This window comes from Delphinapterus leucas, chromosome 11 (assembly GCF_059928025.1).
Source record: "Delphinapterus leucas isolate spDelLeu-1000000601 "Yukka" chromosome 11, BTC_Dleu_Yukka2, whole genome shotgun sequence".
NCBI lineage: Eukaryota > Metazoa > Chordata > Mammalia > Artiodactyla > Monodontidae > Delphinapterus > Delphinapterus leucas.
The window spans coordinates 51,285,590-51,301,544 of NC_143139.1; the positions used below are offsets into that span (position 1 = coordinate 51,285,590).

The window sequence follows — 15,955 nt, forward strand, 5'->3', positions numbered from 1 at the left end:
TTAGGGCACTGAAAGCCTCCAGAGCTTAACTTCTGTGTTGGAAGAGCTTGTATCAGGATGGGAAAGGAGACAGCATGGGAAAGCCTTCATGCTTAACTGGGAATCCGGGCTGTGACGGAGAGGTGCCTTTGCCTGGCAGAGATCACTGGCGTGATCTTTGGAAGTCAAAAGCACCAAGCTTTTGGCAGGGCGTATGGTTTGTAGTAGTTGCTGGTGATGACTGGAACCCTTGCTATGAGGGTGGGGACTCCCAAAGATTGTGTTGGAGGAGGGAAAGAAGAGAGGTGGAAGACAGGGCATTTTGAAGGGTACTGGAGTTCCTAAACTTATGAGTGCAGTCAAAGCAGAGAAAGTCTGTCTTAGTACTATTAGCGGACCCTGCGTTTACCCCTCCTCCCACTGGTGTGGTTTTAATTATACAAAATAATTATCTAGCTAGCTAGCTACAATGTTTGGCCCAAATCACACCTGGAAGCCTTATGAGCCTTCTCTGGAATCACCATCACTGATTACCTTGTTGACATGTTTTAAAGAAGATGGCATTCTGAGGTGTCTGCAGGATGGTGTTGCCTTCAGAATTCATTACAATCACATTCACTTCAAACGCTGCCACTCCATCTTGTTTGCCGAGACATGGAAAACCAACTTGAACAACTAAAGAAAAAGAAGGTATGGAGAAACAGTTTATCTAGTTGATCCCAGTTTTACAGAAATCTTGGTAAGAGAGACAAAGAACAAAGCAAAAATGTTCACATTTTGTTATCAGACATGCTTGTATCTCCACTAGAGTACGGACTGTATTTTGATTATCTGGGCATTCTCCACAGAACGTGTACATCATGCTGAGTGGAGAATTAATGACCCTCATTAATTTGTACCCTACTAATATGAAACTGGGGATATTTTGTTCATAGTCTGAACTTGTACCATCTTGGAAAAAAAAGATGGTAACATGTTCTCTAAGAAGTAAAGGTGCAAATAGGTAGCATAGATTAATTAGGAGAAGAAACTTTGTGAACACCTTCACCAGCCTCCATATAATTCAAAAAGAGCTAAAAGTCAGCACTGCAGAATCTATTAAATAAAGCCCTATAAGCAACACCCCACTGGTTTACTTTTACTCTGTATGCTTGAAAGTGACAAAATATCTTCTTTGGAAATATTCTACAACTCAGACTAGACCCCAAACATTGGACTGAGTTAATAAATGTAATATTTTCTCAGGCTATTTGTTAATATTGAGAAGTGTCCATATCTTGGGGATCTAGAAGAGAGTTTGCTGTGATGAAGTAATCTCACAATAGACATATCTAATGGTTTAGGTTCCTAAAGAGGAGACACTTCTTTTTAGTGAAACTGATGATCACTTGGGGTATGTAGGTGTAGACTAAGCAGAGAGTGGGAACTAATAGTGTTGCTGTACAGAGACGGCGAGGAGTTGTCCACAACTTCAGCTGTGAAATACCCACAAATCATTGGGTGGAAATTGGCTCAAGTCATTGGCTGAGAGGCCGATTTCATAAATTTCTGAAATCCACTGGATTATCCTAACATATCCACTGGAGAAGACTGATCTAGCTGATCCACTAGACTCCAGTTCTTCCTTATGAATATAACAAATATTGCTAAGAGGTATACATATGAAATTCTGTTTCATTTTGTTTCTGTATGGCAGGTTACGGTTACTGCCAAGCTTGGGAAAATCGTACCATGCCAAGAAAAATCCTTTCCCTTCAGAGTTTTCATAAACCTTTCCCCTAGTTGTACAAGAAGAAGTGAGCTAGAAGTCAGTGTGCTCTTTTCCATAATGCACTGCACACCAGTTGGTCATACAATCTTCTTAACGTGCTTGGCAACCAGAAACCACTCTCAAGGCTTTGGCATTGTCAGTGTTCATTACTGTGCTCTTCTCCAAATAACACGGGTTTCCAGTTCTCCTGAATCTTGAGATCTGAGCATTGTAAATAATTAAGTGATGGAAAAAACCCAGATATTTTAACAGAAATAAAAAGAGAGAAAAAAAACAAACTTGTTTCTGAAGTCCCAAAGTATAATTGTCCCCACTGAAAACCTTGGTTTAATGAAATTGTATATATGAAAATGCAAACTTACAAAATACAAAAATCCATAGTAGGGATTTCCATTTCAAAAGGAAGCAAAGGACTGTACAAGGAAAACCGCGTTGGATCTGTTATTGCGGGATAGTTGTGAAATATACATAGGATTTTTTCCTATGGCTGCATCCCGGATCTGGAAATTTTACTTGGGGACCAAGGGAATCTGAAAGGCTACATGGATAGAGATGATTTGCAAAAAGCAAGACTCCAGTTCTTGTCGTAGAGTTCACAGACTTCCTCACTTACTGGCCTTTTCTTTCCTTGTTTGTAACAAACGTCTTCCCTTTTTTTCTGCCCTCTCCTCTATCAGTCTCTACTTTTCTATCTCTGCCTCTTCTTTTTTCTCCCAGTTTTCTTTTTTTTCCCCTGCTCTGCACCTGGATTGTATCTTCACTGAACAATTGGGCACTTTGAGAACTAACTGGAGGCAGTCTTGTAGGGAAGAGCTGTATGGAATTATCTGCTTTTATGGTGAACTTGGCATTTGTGACTGGGTATCCTGTTCACGATATTAATTGCTAGCAAAAACAAGAAAAAGAGCACAGGAGTAAAACGTGGATTTTTCTGAATATGCATTGTGATGACCAGCAGTTACCTTACCGACTGATATCCAGAGGAAAATAATTTGGAAGATTCTTCTGTCCATGTGGAAGACAGGCTCTTGGTGCTCCAGCCAGGCATCAGGGCTGTGCCTTTGAGGTGGGAGAGCCAAGTTCAGGACACTGGTCCACAAGAGACCTCCCAGTTCCACGTAATATCAAACGGCGAAAATCTCCCAGCTCCACGTAATATCAAATGGTGAAAATCTCCCCGAGATCTCCATCTCAACACCAAGACCCAGCTCCACTCAACGACCAGCAAGCTAGAGTGCTGGATACCCTATGCCAAACAACTAGCAAGACAGGAACACAACCCCATCCATTAGCAGAGAGGCTGCATAAAATCATAATAAGGCCACAGACACCCCAAAACACACCACCAGACGTGGACCTGCCCACCAGAAAGACAAGATCCAGCCTCATCCACCAGAACACAGGCACTAGTCCCCTCCAGCAGGAAGCCTACACAACCCACTGAACCAACCTTAGCCACTGGGGACAAACACCAAAAACAACGGGAACTACGAACCTGCAGCCGGCGAAAAGGAGACCCCAAACACAGTAAGTTAAGCAAAATGAGAAGACAGAGAAACACACAGCAGATGAAAGAGCAAGATAAAAACCCACCAGACCTAACAAAAGAAGAGGAAATAGGCAGTCTACCTCAAAAAGGATTCAGAATAATGATAGTAAAGATGAACCAAAATCTTGGAAATAGAATGGAGAAAATACAAGGAACATTTAACAAGGACTTAGAAGAACTAAAGAGCAAACAAACAGTGATAAACAGCACAATAAATGAAATTAAAAATTCTCTATGGGCTTCCCTGGTGGCGCAGTGGCTGAGAGTCTGCCTGCTGATGCAAGGGACACGGGTTCGTGCCCCGGTCCGGGAAGATCCCACATGCCGCGGAGCGGCTGGGTCCATGAGCCATGGCGGTTGAGCCTGCACGTCAAGAGCCTGTGCTCTGCAACGAGAGAGGCCACAACAATGAGAGGCCCACGTACCGCCAAAAAAAAAAAAAAAAAAGAAAAAATCTCTAGAAGGGATCAATAGCAGAATAACTGAGGCAGAAAAACAGATAAGTGACCTGGAAGATAAAATAGTGGAAATAACTACTGCAGAGCAGAATAAAGAAAAAAGAATGAAAAGAATTGAGGACAGTCTCAGAGACCTCTGGGACAACATTAAACGCACCAACATTCGAATAATAGGAGTCCCAGAAGAAGAAGAGAAAAAGAAAGGGACTGAGAAAATATTTGAAGACCTTATAGTTAAAAACTTCCCTAATATGGGAAAGGAAATAGTTAATCAAGTCGAGGAAGCACAGAGAGTCCCATACAGGATAAATCCAAGGAGAAACACGTCAAGACACATATTAATTAAACTATCAAAAATTAAATACAAAGAAAAAATAATAAAAGCAGCAAGGGAAAAACAACAAATAACACACAAGGGAAGCCCCATAAAATTAACAGCTGATCTTTCAGCAGAAACTCTGCAAGCCAGAAGGGAGTGGCAGGACATATTTAAAGTGATGAAGCAGAAAAACCTACAAACAAGATTACCCTACCCAGCAGGGATCTCATTCAGATTTGATGGAGAAATTAAAAGCTTTACAGACAAGCAAAGCTAAGAGAATTCACCACCACCAAACCAGCTTTACAACAAATGCTAAAGGAACTTCTTTAGGCAGGAAACACAAGAGAAGGAAAAGACCTACAATAACAAACCCAAAACAATTAAGAAAATGGTAATATGAACATACATATTGATAATTACCTTAAATGTAAATGGATTAAATGCTCCAACCAAAAGACACAGACTGGCTGAATGGACACAAAAACAAGACCCATATATGTGCTGTCTACAGTATACCCACTTCAGACCTAGGGACACATACAGACTGAAAGTGAGGGGATGGAAAAAGATATTCCATGCAAATGGAAATCAAAAGAAAGCTGGAGTAGCAATTCTCATATCAGAGAAAATAGACTTTAAAATAAAGACTATTACAAGAGACAAAGAAGGACACTACATAATGATCAAGGGATCGATCCAAGAAGAAGATATAACAATTGTAAATATTTATGCACCCAACACAGGAGCACCTCGGTACATAAGGCAAATGCTAACAGCCATAAAAGGGGAAATCGACAGTAACACAATCATAGTAGGGGACTTTAACACCCCACTTTCACCAATGGACAGATCATCCAAAATGAAAATAAATAAGGAAACACAAGCTTTAAATGATACATTAAACAAGATGGACTTAATTGATATTTATAGGACATTCCATCCAAAAACAACAGAATACACATTCTTCTCAAGTGCTCATGGAACATTCTCCAGGATAGATCATAATTTGGTTCACAAATCAAGCCTTGGTAAATTTAAGAAAACTGAAATCATATCAAGTATCTTTTCTGACCACAACGCTATGAGATTAGATATCAGTTACAGGAAAAAATCTGTAAAAAATACACACACATGGAGGCTAAACAATACACTACTTAATACCCAAGAGATCACTGAAGAAATCAAAGAGGAAATCAAAAAATACCTAGAAACAAAAGACAATGAAAACACGACGACCCAAAACCTATGGGATGCAGCAAAAGCAGTTCTAAGAGGGAAGTTTATAGCAATACAATCCTACCTTAAGAAACAAGAAACATCTCAAATAAACAACCTAACCTTACACCTAAAGCAATTAGAGAAAGTAGAACAAAAATATCCCAAAGTTAGCAGAAGGAAAGAAATCCTAAAAATCAGATCAGAAAGGAATGAAGGAAACAACAGCAAAGCTCAATAACACTAAAAGCTGGTTCTTTGAGAAAATAAATAAAATTGTTAAACCATTAGCCAGACTCATCAAGAAAAAAAGGGAGAAGACTCAAATCAATAGAATTAGAAATGAAAAAGGAGAAGTAACAACTGACACTGCAGAAATACAAAGGATCATGAGAGATTACTACAAGCAACTATATGCCAATAAAATGGACAACCTGGAAGAAATGGACAAATTCTTAGAAATGCACAGCCTTCTGAGACTGAACCAGGAAGAAATAGAAAATATGAACAGACCAATCACAAGCACTGAAATCGAAACTGTGATTAAAAATCTTCCAACAAACAGAAGCCCAGGACCAGATGGCTTCACAGGCGAATTCTATCAAACATTTAGAGAAGAGCTAACACCTATCCTTCTCAAACTCTTCCAAAATATAGCAGAGTTAGGAATACTCTCAAACTCATTCTATGAGGCCACCATCACCCTGATACCAAAACCAGACAAAGATGTCACAAAGAAAGAAAATTACCGGCCAATATCACTGATGAATATAGATGCAAAAATCCTCAACAAAATCCTAGCAAACAGAATCCAACAGCCCATTAAAAGGATCATACACCATGATCAAATGGGGTTTAACCCAGGAATGCAAGGATTCTTCAATATACGCAAATCAATCAATGTGATACACCATATTAACAAATTGAAAGAGAAAAACCATATGATCATCTCTACAGATGCAGGGAAAGCTTTTGACAAAATTCAACACCCATTTATGATAAAAACCCTCCAGAAAGTAGGCATAGGGGGAACTTTCCTCAACATAATAAAGACCATATATGACAAAACCACAGCCAACATCATCCTCAATGGTGAAAAAGAGAAACCATTTCCACTAAGTTCAGGAACAAGGCAAGGTTGCCCACTCTCACCACTATTATTCATCATAGTTTTTGAAGTTTTAGCCACAGCAATCAGAGAAGAAAAGGAAATAAAAGGAATCCAAATCGGAAAAGAAGAAGTAAAGCTGTCACTGTTTGCAGATGACATGATACTATACATAGAGAATCCTAAAGATGCTACCAGATAACCACTAGAGCTAATCAATGAATTTGGTAAAGTAGCAGGATACAAAATTAAGGCACAGAAATCTCTTGCATTCCCATACACTAATGATGAAAAATCTGAAAGTGAAATTAAGAAAACACTCCCATTTACCACTGCAACCGAAAGAATGAAATATCTATGAATAAACCTACCTAAGGAGACAAAAGACCTGTATGCAGAAAATTTTAAGACACTGATGAAAGAAATTAAAAATACAAATAGATGGAAAGATATACCGTGTTCTTGGATTGGAAGAATCAACATTGTGAAAATGACTCTACTACCCAAAGCAATCTACAGATTCAATGCAATCCCTATCAAAGTACCAATGGCATTTTTCACAGAACTAGAATAAAACATTGCACAATTTTTATGGAAACACAAAAGACTCTGAATAGCCAAAGCAACCTTGAGAAAGAAAAATGGAGGTGGAGGAATCAGGCTCCTTGATTTTAGACTATACTACAAAACTACAGTAATCAAGACAGTATGGTACTTGCACAAAAACAGAAATATAGGTCAATGGAACAGGATAGAAAGCCCAGAGATAAACGCATGCACCTTATCTTTGATAAAGGAGGAACCCTCTTCAATAAGACAGCCTGGAAAAAAGACAGCCTCTTCAATAAGTGGTGCTGAGAAAACTGGACAGCTACATGTAAAAGAATGAAATTATAATACTCCCTAACACCATAAACTCAAAATGGATTAAAGACCTAAATGTAAGGCCAGACACTATAAAACTCTGAGAGGAAAACATAGGCAGAACATTATGACATAAATCACAGCAAGATCCTTTTTGACCCACCTCTTAGAGAAATGGAAATAAAAACAAAAATAAACAAATGGGACCTAATGAAACTTAAAAGCTTTTGCACAGCGAAGGAAACCATAAACAAGACGAAAAGACAACCCTCAGAATGGGAGAAAATATTTGCAAACAAAGCAACTGACAAAGGATTAATCTCCAAAATTTACAAGCATCTCAATATTAAAAAACAAAATAACCAGTCCAAACATGGGCAGAAGACCTAAATAGACATTTCTCCAAAGAAGATATACAGGTTGCCAAGAAACACATGAAAGGATGCTCAACATCACTAATCATTAGAGAAATGCAAATCAAAACTATAATGAGGTATCACCTCACACCAGTCAGAATGGCCATACTCAAACAAAAATCTAGAAACAATAAATGCTGGAGAGGGTGTGGAGAAAAGGGAATCCTCTTGCACTGTTGGTGGGAATGTAAATTGATACAGCCACTATGGAGAACAGTATGGTGTTTCCTTAAAAAACTAAAAATAGAACTACCATATGACCCAGCAATCCCATTACTGGGCATATACCCTGAGAAAACCATAATTCAAAAAGAGTCATATACGACAATGTTCATTGCAGCAGTATTTACAGTAGCCAGGATATGGAAGCAACCTAAGTGTCCGTTGACAGATGAATGGATAAAGAAGATGTGGCACATATATATAATGGAATATTACTCAGCCATAAAAAGAATCAAAACTGAGTTATTTGCAGTGAGGTGGATGGACCTAGAGACTGTCATACAGAGTGAAGTAACTCAGAAAGAGAAAAACAAAGACCATATGCTAACACATATATAAGGACTCAAAAAAAAAAAAAAGGTTGTGAATCACCTAGGGGCAGGACAGGAATAAAGACGCAGACGTAGGGAATGGACTTGAGGACAGGGGGTGGGGGAAGGGTAAGCTGGGACGAAGTGAGAGAGTGGCATGGACATATATACACTACCAAATGTAAAACAGATAGCTAGTGGGAAGCAGCCACATAGCACAGGGAGATCAGTTCGGTGCTTTGTGTCCACCTAGAGGGGTGGGATAGGGAAGGTAGAAGGGAGACGCAAGAGGGAGGAGAAATGGGCATAAATGTATATTTATAGCTGATTCACTTTGTTATACAGCAGAAACTAACACACCACTGTAAAGCAATTATACTCCAATAAAGATGTCTTAAAAAAAAATACCTCTTCCACACTGAGACCAGTATGGTGCTCATACAGCCTCAGCCTCGGTCATGCAAACCACTGCCTCACAACAAGGGAAGAGATGAATAAGGTGCGCGAGATCTCATCCTCGACACCACATGATTATAAGCTGTTCCATGAATATAAATCATCCAACACAAATAGTCATCCATTCATTCTCTCAGCAAATACTTACTGAGTACCTACTCTGGGCTTCACTTTCTAAGGATGGGGGTCATCAGGAAGAAGATGGTCCTCCCAGCATTAACACCTATTTGACAATTTCTACACATTGGATTCCTGATGGTCTTGGTTGAGAAACACCCCTGCTCTGTTGGTTTCATGGGATGACAGAGAAAGAGTGTTCCAACAGGTAAAGCCTTGGCTTGATGGAAACTGTTTTTCGTTATCCAACTCGGGAATTTTACTGAACCACCCTGCAGTTTGTATTTCCTGTTTTTGTTCTCTTCAGATGCCAGAAAGCAGGCACTTCATAACTGTTAAAGATCAAGAGTTTTCTTTTTTGTGCAACGCTTAGGCATATAGGAGTCTGTAGGATAAAAGGACACCTTAGCAGCTTGAGGGTATTAAATAGACCAGCAGAGTAATGAACGCTACCTGGATGCTTAGGAGCAAGACACACTGATTTGGTTACTTTTTAATAATTCAAGTTACCCTCACTGCTCATGCTGGGGGGACTGAGCTTAATGAGGCTAATGAATAACTGCCCTGAAATGAACTACAATTCCCATAAACTTCTTGCACCTGCATTTCTGCAAACAAATCCTACATCTGCCTCCAAAAATCTCTATGGGGGGAGGGGGGGTTGTCCGTGTAAAATGTGTGTGTGTGTGTGTGTGTGTGTGTGTATAAATGCGCACACATGTGCGTGAGTCACCTCATCCCAGGCTTGTTCTTTTTAGTCTCACCTTGCCCAAAGTATCATCCACTTTTTCTTCTACATTTTATTAAAGATTCTAATTAGCAAATGATGTTTTCTCTAAACATGATCTATTAAAGTGTTCTCATATCATATATTCAAAACCTTACTGCTTCAATATCCTAAGAAGTAGAACTTCAGTAAACTTTTTTTTTTACTAGACACAAAAAATTGATAAAACCGGGAAGATTTTGGATATAAGCATTTGATTAGAAATCCAAAGATTCAAGATTTATTTTAAGTTGAGGAGGTATAACTGTGCAATTAATTAATGCCTTTTAATGGGCTAAATGAGTTTGTACTTCTTTAATAATCAGAAAAAGACAAAAGAAAAATTCAAAAATATGAAATGGAAATTGAGAGACATGTTATGTATTTATCTTACTCCTGACCACTTCTTAAGAAAAAGAACAAATATGCTCAAGAAAAATCTTATAGAAAATTATCTTCAACTCAAAAGGAACACCAAGTGACGTGGCATGAGACTGAGTAATGCCCTATTCCAAGAATTTGGTGGTCATATTCTAAGAACTTTCTTGTCTCCATGATGTAGCAGTATGCAATAATACTAGCATTATCATCTGAGCGGAATTGGGGTACCCATGTATCTGGAATGGGATATTCATATCCTTGAGGCTACAAATCTCAGGTGAGTGTATCTCCAGAACCCAAGGCCTTTTTCCTTCATAGGAGCTTCCTAGAACCTAAACCCATCTGGATTGGAAGTAAATCCTCTCGGAGGGCTGTGAGTCATATCGGCAGCACTGGGATGACCCAAGAGAAACTCAGATTCACACTCTTCCTGTCTATACCCACATGGGCACCTATGCCAGGAAATTAGAGAAACTCTGTGCTTATTTAGTCCCCAACTCTTACAGTGCTGGGATGTGGCAATATAGATACATTGGACGTAGTAGATGACTACAACCTGAAAATGGACTCTGTAAGGGTGCCTGATTTCCTGATTATTTCATCAATTTAAATTAGCTCCTCAGCAAAGGAAACCATAAATAAAATGAAAAGACAACCTGCAGACTGGGAGAAAATATTTGCAAATGATGCAACCGACAAGGGGTTAATTTTCAAAATATACTAACATCTCATACAGCTCAATATTAAAAAAAAAAAACAATCAAAAAATGGGCAGAAGATCTAAATAGACATTTCTCCAAATAAGGCATACAGATGGCCAACATCACTAATCATTAGAGAAATGCAAATCAAAATTAAAATGACGTACCACCTCACACCAGTCAGAATGGCCATCATTAAAACGTCTACAAATAACAAATGCTGGGGAGGGTGTGCAGAAAAGGGAAGCCTTCCTACACTGTTGGTGGGAATGTAAGTTGGTGCGGCCACTATGGAAAACAGTATGGAGGTTACTCAGAAAACTAAAAATAGATTTACCATATGATTCAGCAATTCCACTCCTGGGCATATATCCAGAGAAAATTCTAATTTGAAAAGATACAAGCACCCCTTTGTTCATAGCAGCACTATTTACAATAGCCAAGTCATGGAAACAACCTAAATGTCCATCAACAGATGCATGGAGAAGGAAGATATGGTATATATATATATATATATATATATATATATATATACACACACACATATATATATACATACAGTGGAATATTACTCAGCCATAAAAAAGAATGAAATAATGCCATTTGCAGCTACATGGATGGACCTAGAGATGATCATACTAAGTGAAGTAAGTCAGAAAGACAAATACCATATGATATCACTTATCTGTGGAACCTAAAACATGACACAAATGAACTTACATACAAAACAGACTCACATAGAGAACAGACTTGTAGTTGCCAAGGGGGAGGGGTGTGGGGGAGTGATGGATGGGGAGTTTGGGACTAGCAGATACAAACTATTATATATAGAATGTATAAACAACAATGTCCTATTGCATAGCTCAGGGAACTATATTCAATATCCTATAATAAACCCTAATGGAAAAGAAAAAAATTAGCTCCTAACGAGATCTTCATTTGATGTCTGACAGATTATTCTAATGTTCCTCTAAAAGAACAAGACTAATCTTCTTTTTTAAGAGACAGGATTCTTCTATCAATTTTTTAATATAAAACTATAAATATTATTAGAACAAACAGTAGTCTCTAAAACCACCTCTTATCTATAAAAAACTTATTGTAAAATAAAGAGCATATCTTGAGTCAGTCCAACCTCTTACACTGGAAAAGTCAACAATTCAGAAAAATAATTCAGGTTGAACCCTACCTCATACTACTGCCAAAATAAATTTTTATAAAATATTAGAAGCATGTGTAAATTATCACCTAATGGTTCTCTGGAATAGGAATTAATTTCCAAGCATAAAAGTAATAGGAAAAACATCGCAAAGGAAAAGATAGTTTTGACCACACAGGATTTTAAAGCCTCTGCATATCCCTCCTCAAAAAAATAAAATAAAACATAAATTGAAAAACTTGCAATCAACAGTCAGTACTTTATAGTGAGCTTTGCAAATTAATAAGAACCACAGTATTTCAGTATAAAAATGAGCACGGCACACAGACATTTACACTGTCTAACAGATACAAGAAAATAACTTCCTACCTCATAATAGGAATTTAAAAAATCAAATTGAAAGAACACTGAGGGACCACTTTTCACTTTTTAAGTCAGCAAAACAGCTAACATGATTAATAACACATGTTGATGAAGTTAGTAAGCCAGGCACACTCCAACACTGCTAGCCAGGGTGCAAATAGGCACAGCCTTTGCGGAAAGTAATTTGGCATTTTGGCAATTTAAGAGCCTTTTAAAAAGTTCATAGCTCATATCCTTTGACACAATAATTTTACATCTAAGAATCTATTCTTAACAAAATAATGAGATGAACTTTAAGATTTTGCTACACACATGAATCCAACAAGTATTTTCTGAGAGCCTGTTCTATGCTGGGCCCTGTGTTGGCAGTCATGGTGAATAAGACAAACAGGGCTACTGACCATCTGTTACTTTAAAAATGATGTTTACTGTGATATTTCTAGTATGCCAACCCTAAAAACAATCTAAGTAACACAATAAGGGAATGAGTAAATAAATTATGGTATGTTCATAAAACAATATTATAAGGGCATTAAAAATAACTTTTGGAAAAATGTGTAGTGACATGGGAAAATGCTTATGTTAAAATGTTAAAAGCCAAAAAGTCATTATGCAAGACCAAATATATAATATTACTACAATTATGTAAAAATATATATATACTCAATGTAACATAGGTTACATAAGTGATCTCTGTATTTTTCTAAAAGTCATAAAACCTGGGCTGTAGTCTCAGCTTCACTGCTTATTACATGACTATGGGAAAGTCAGTTAAACTTCACAAGCCTCAATTTTCTAATTTGTAAAATGGAGCTGTAATTCAGGCCTTGACGCCCTCCCAGAACACAAATTAGATAATGCATGAACTGGTGTTTTGTAAGTTGAAAAGTTCTAAACAAATAACTGCATACTGGATTTTCTTAGTAGAGAAGGATGATTAGATCTGAAAGACTGAACCCCTTTCTCCTACTTTTCTATGTCTCCTCTCTACTTCAAATTCCTATTCAGGGCTTCCCTGGTGGCGCAGTGGTTAAGAGTCTGCCTGACGATGCAGGGGACGCGGGTTCGTGCCCCGGTCTGGGAAGATCCCACATGCCGCGGAGCGGCTGGGCCCGTGAGCCATGGCCGCTGAACCTGCGCGTCCGGAGCCTGTGCTCCACAATGGGAGAGGCCACAACAGTGAGAGGCCCGCGTACCGCAAAAAAAAAAAAAAAATTCCTATTCAATATAATGTTCATTTAGGGGAAGTTTTTCTTGACTTGTCCCATTCTCTCTTGATCACTTACTTTGCATCTTTGCCACATTTATATGTACTACATTAATTCACACTTGTTGGCCAAGTATATCTCACATAGTGACTTTTCTTTTTCTAATCTGGAATCATTTATGAACTGAGTTTTTAGGAAATTCTAAAACTTCCATTTCTTCATGCCTATCCTAATCTTTTGCCCAAAGGAAATAGGGACATAACAACTGCTTTGCCCTAAAATCAATAGATCTCTTCAGGAAAACATTCTGTAATGTCTCTGATGGGTGACATCTGGATCTAAAATATTATTCCCATCGCTATTATATTTTAAGTGTAAACCTTCCTCTGAGGTGAAGACCACCCACCTGATGCCTTGTGAGGCACTGTTCCCAGCAGAGGGACATTGACGGTTGGGTCTGCCATGATGCCTTTATCCAGGGAGCGCAAGGACAGGAATTCATAGAAGTATTCTGCCTACAACAAAAGGCATTGACAATCAGCACCATGGAAACCACAGAGAGTGGGAAGGCACTTCTCAATTCATCATCTCTCTGATGAAAGACTGACATTTTTCACTACAGGAATTCTGGAGCATATGGCACTTAAAATATTGTGTAGGCATAACTCTCTCTTCTGGGTTTTAGAACTCTAGAATTAGATTCTGCTTGGAGAGAAGTGATTCTTTAAAAATATTAGTAATACATATCCACGATATTCACAAGGTAGCCTTTTAGCTTAAAAGGATTGAGAAAACTTCTCTTAAGGAAACAGGTGATGTCAAAACAATCTTCAACTAGCCCTTAGAAAATCCATCTGAGCTTCTTGGGTCATTCTTTAATTCTTTTCAAATCTGACGTGAGTCTTTGACCACAATTTGGAAAGATGTAATAAATAAGTGATAATGAAAGCAGCAACCTATTGGCAAAAGAAGACATAAAAGTCCAAAATTTAATTTTCTTGGTGTGAATGTTTATTTTTCAGTATCATTCCCTTTGGAAGGTTTATATTTAACATCTCAATTTAATTATGGAGAGAAAAGTCTAAAAATGTGAAAACCACCTCTCCAATAATGATAACAAGCCGTAAAGCTTTATATTGTAAACATTTTCATTTTCCCACTGAGTCTAGTTGAGAAAATGATTCTTGCTACTTGAATGGCCATGAAATACTGAAAGTAGTGATGTATAATCTCACTGTAGAGCTTTGATGCTTAACTGATCCTCAGCTGGATTATTAAAACGGTTTGTGATGGAAACAATGTGTTCTTGCTTAAGAATAAAGAACAACCAATAAATAGCACAGATTCTGAAATGAAAGACAGGCAGATTGAGAGGTTCTGCAGTTATCTGTAGGATATCCAGAATTTGGATGGGTTAATTAAGTTGATTACATAAACATGGGCTAGGAAGAGGTTTAAAAAAGAATACAGCCTATCTTATACGCAGTATAAAAATTTATATGCAGTATAAAATTTATTTTCCAATGTGGAAGATATAAGAGATATATGGTAGACATTGACACAACTTTCTGCCTTAAGTCACAATATCAATGTATTAGGCATTAAGGGCTTTACCATGAGGGTGATCATGCAAAAGGGTAATCTCAGCAGCTATAGGGACACTGTCCATGCCTGGAGTGAGTTGAAAAGCACTTGCAGCTTTCACTAGGTCAAAAGGGGCACCTTCACTGACCAAGTTCCCACTGCAACCGCTTCTTTGAATTGTGGCAGTGGTTCCAGAAGACCACTGTGAAAGGTTCCCTGGGTGGGTAAAAAGAGTTGTGTGAATTAATTTTACTAAATTCATTCACTAGGAGGGCCCTGAGGATAAAGGGTCATAAGACAGTTAATTCCTACCCTGTCTAAGGGAAGGATTGCAAAAATTCTGATGAAAAGAGTGTCATCAGGAAAGGTCATTCAATTGGAATGAATTCCTTTGAAAAAGAAAACACTATTTATGTCCCTTCAGGAAAACCAACGACTATTAAAAGTGGGCTACTTCTTAGTGAATCTAGGTGTTTTAAATGACTTCTACCGGCTGTGCTTCCCTCTATACTTTACTAGATAATATTTGTCCTTCCCCTTTTTGTTCTAAAGCATATCATGGTAGGTATTATGAAGGGATTTAGCACTGTATGCCCTTGTAATTAATAACTTTTGGTTACTTATATTACCAAGTACAGTAATATCAGCTAGCAACAATAACACAACAACCACTTGTGAAATTCCACATGCCAAAATATTCGAAATATTTGTATTTATAGTACATTTAACAATGGAAAAGAGCTGAGTGGACAGAGTGCAAATATGTTGAAAATAACACATTTCAGTAGCTATATTGCTTCAAATAACACATAATGTTATCATTTGCTGCTCCATAATTATACCTTCCACGTTATAAATTAAATCTATGTTTATATGGATGATGTATTTTAAAAATGCATTTATAAAAACTAATATAATTTCAGTAAGTTTTTAAGATCATTTTTTGCATTAATAAGAAAAAGGATGAAAGACTAGACACCAAGATTAAAACAATGACTGTGTAGG

The 15,955-nt window shown here is 37.8% G+C and overlaps 1 protein-coding gene across 1 annotated transcript in view; it reads right to left on the reverse strand.

Moving 5' to 3' along the window:
- Nucleotides 1-15,955, reverse strand: part of WIF1 (Wnt inhibitory factor 1) — an 87,213-nt gene that overhangs the window by 23,404 nt on the left and 47,854 nt on the right. Inside the window, exons 3-4 of the mRNA XM_022571616.3 lie at nt 13,773-13,881; nt 514-654 (exon numbers count right to left, since the gene is read on the reverse strand). Of these exons, the coding sequence (XP_022427324.1) occupies nt 514-654; nt 13,773-13,881 (250 nt within the window). The remainder of the gene's footprint in view (nt 1-513; nt 655-13,772; nt 13,882-15,955) is intronic.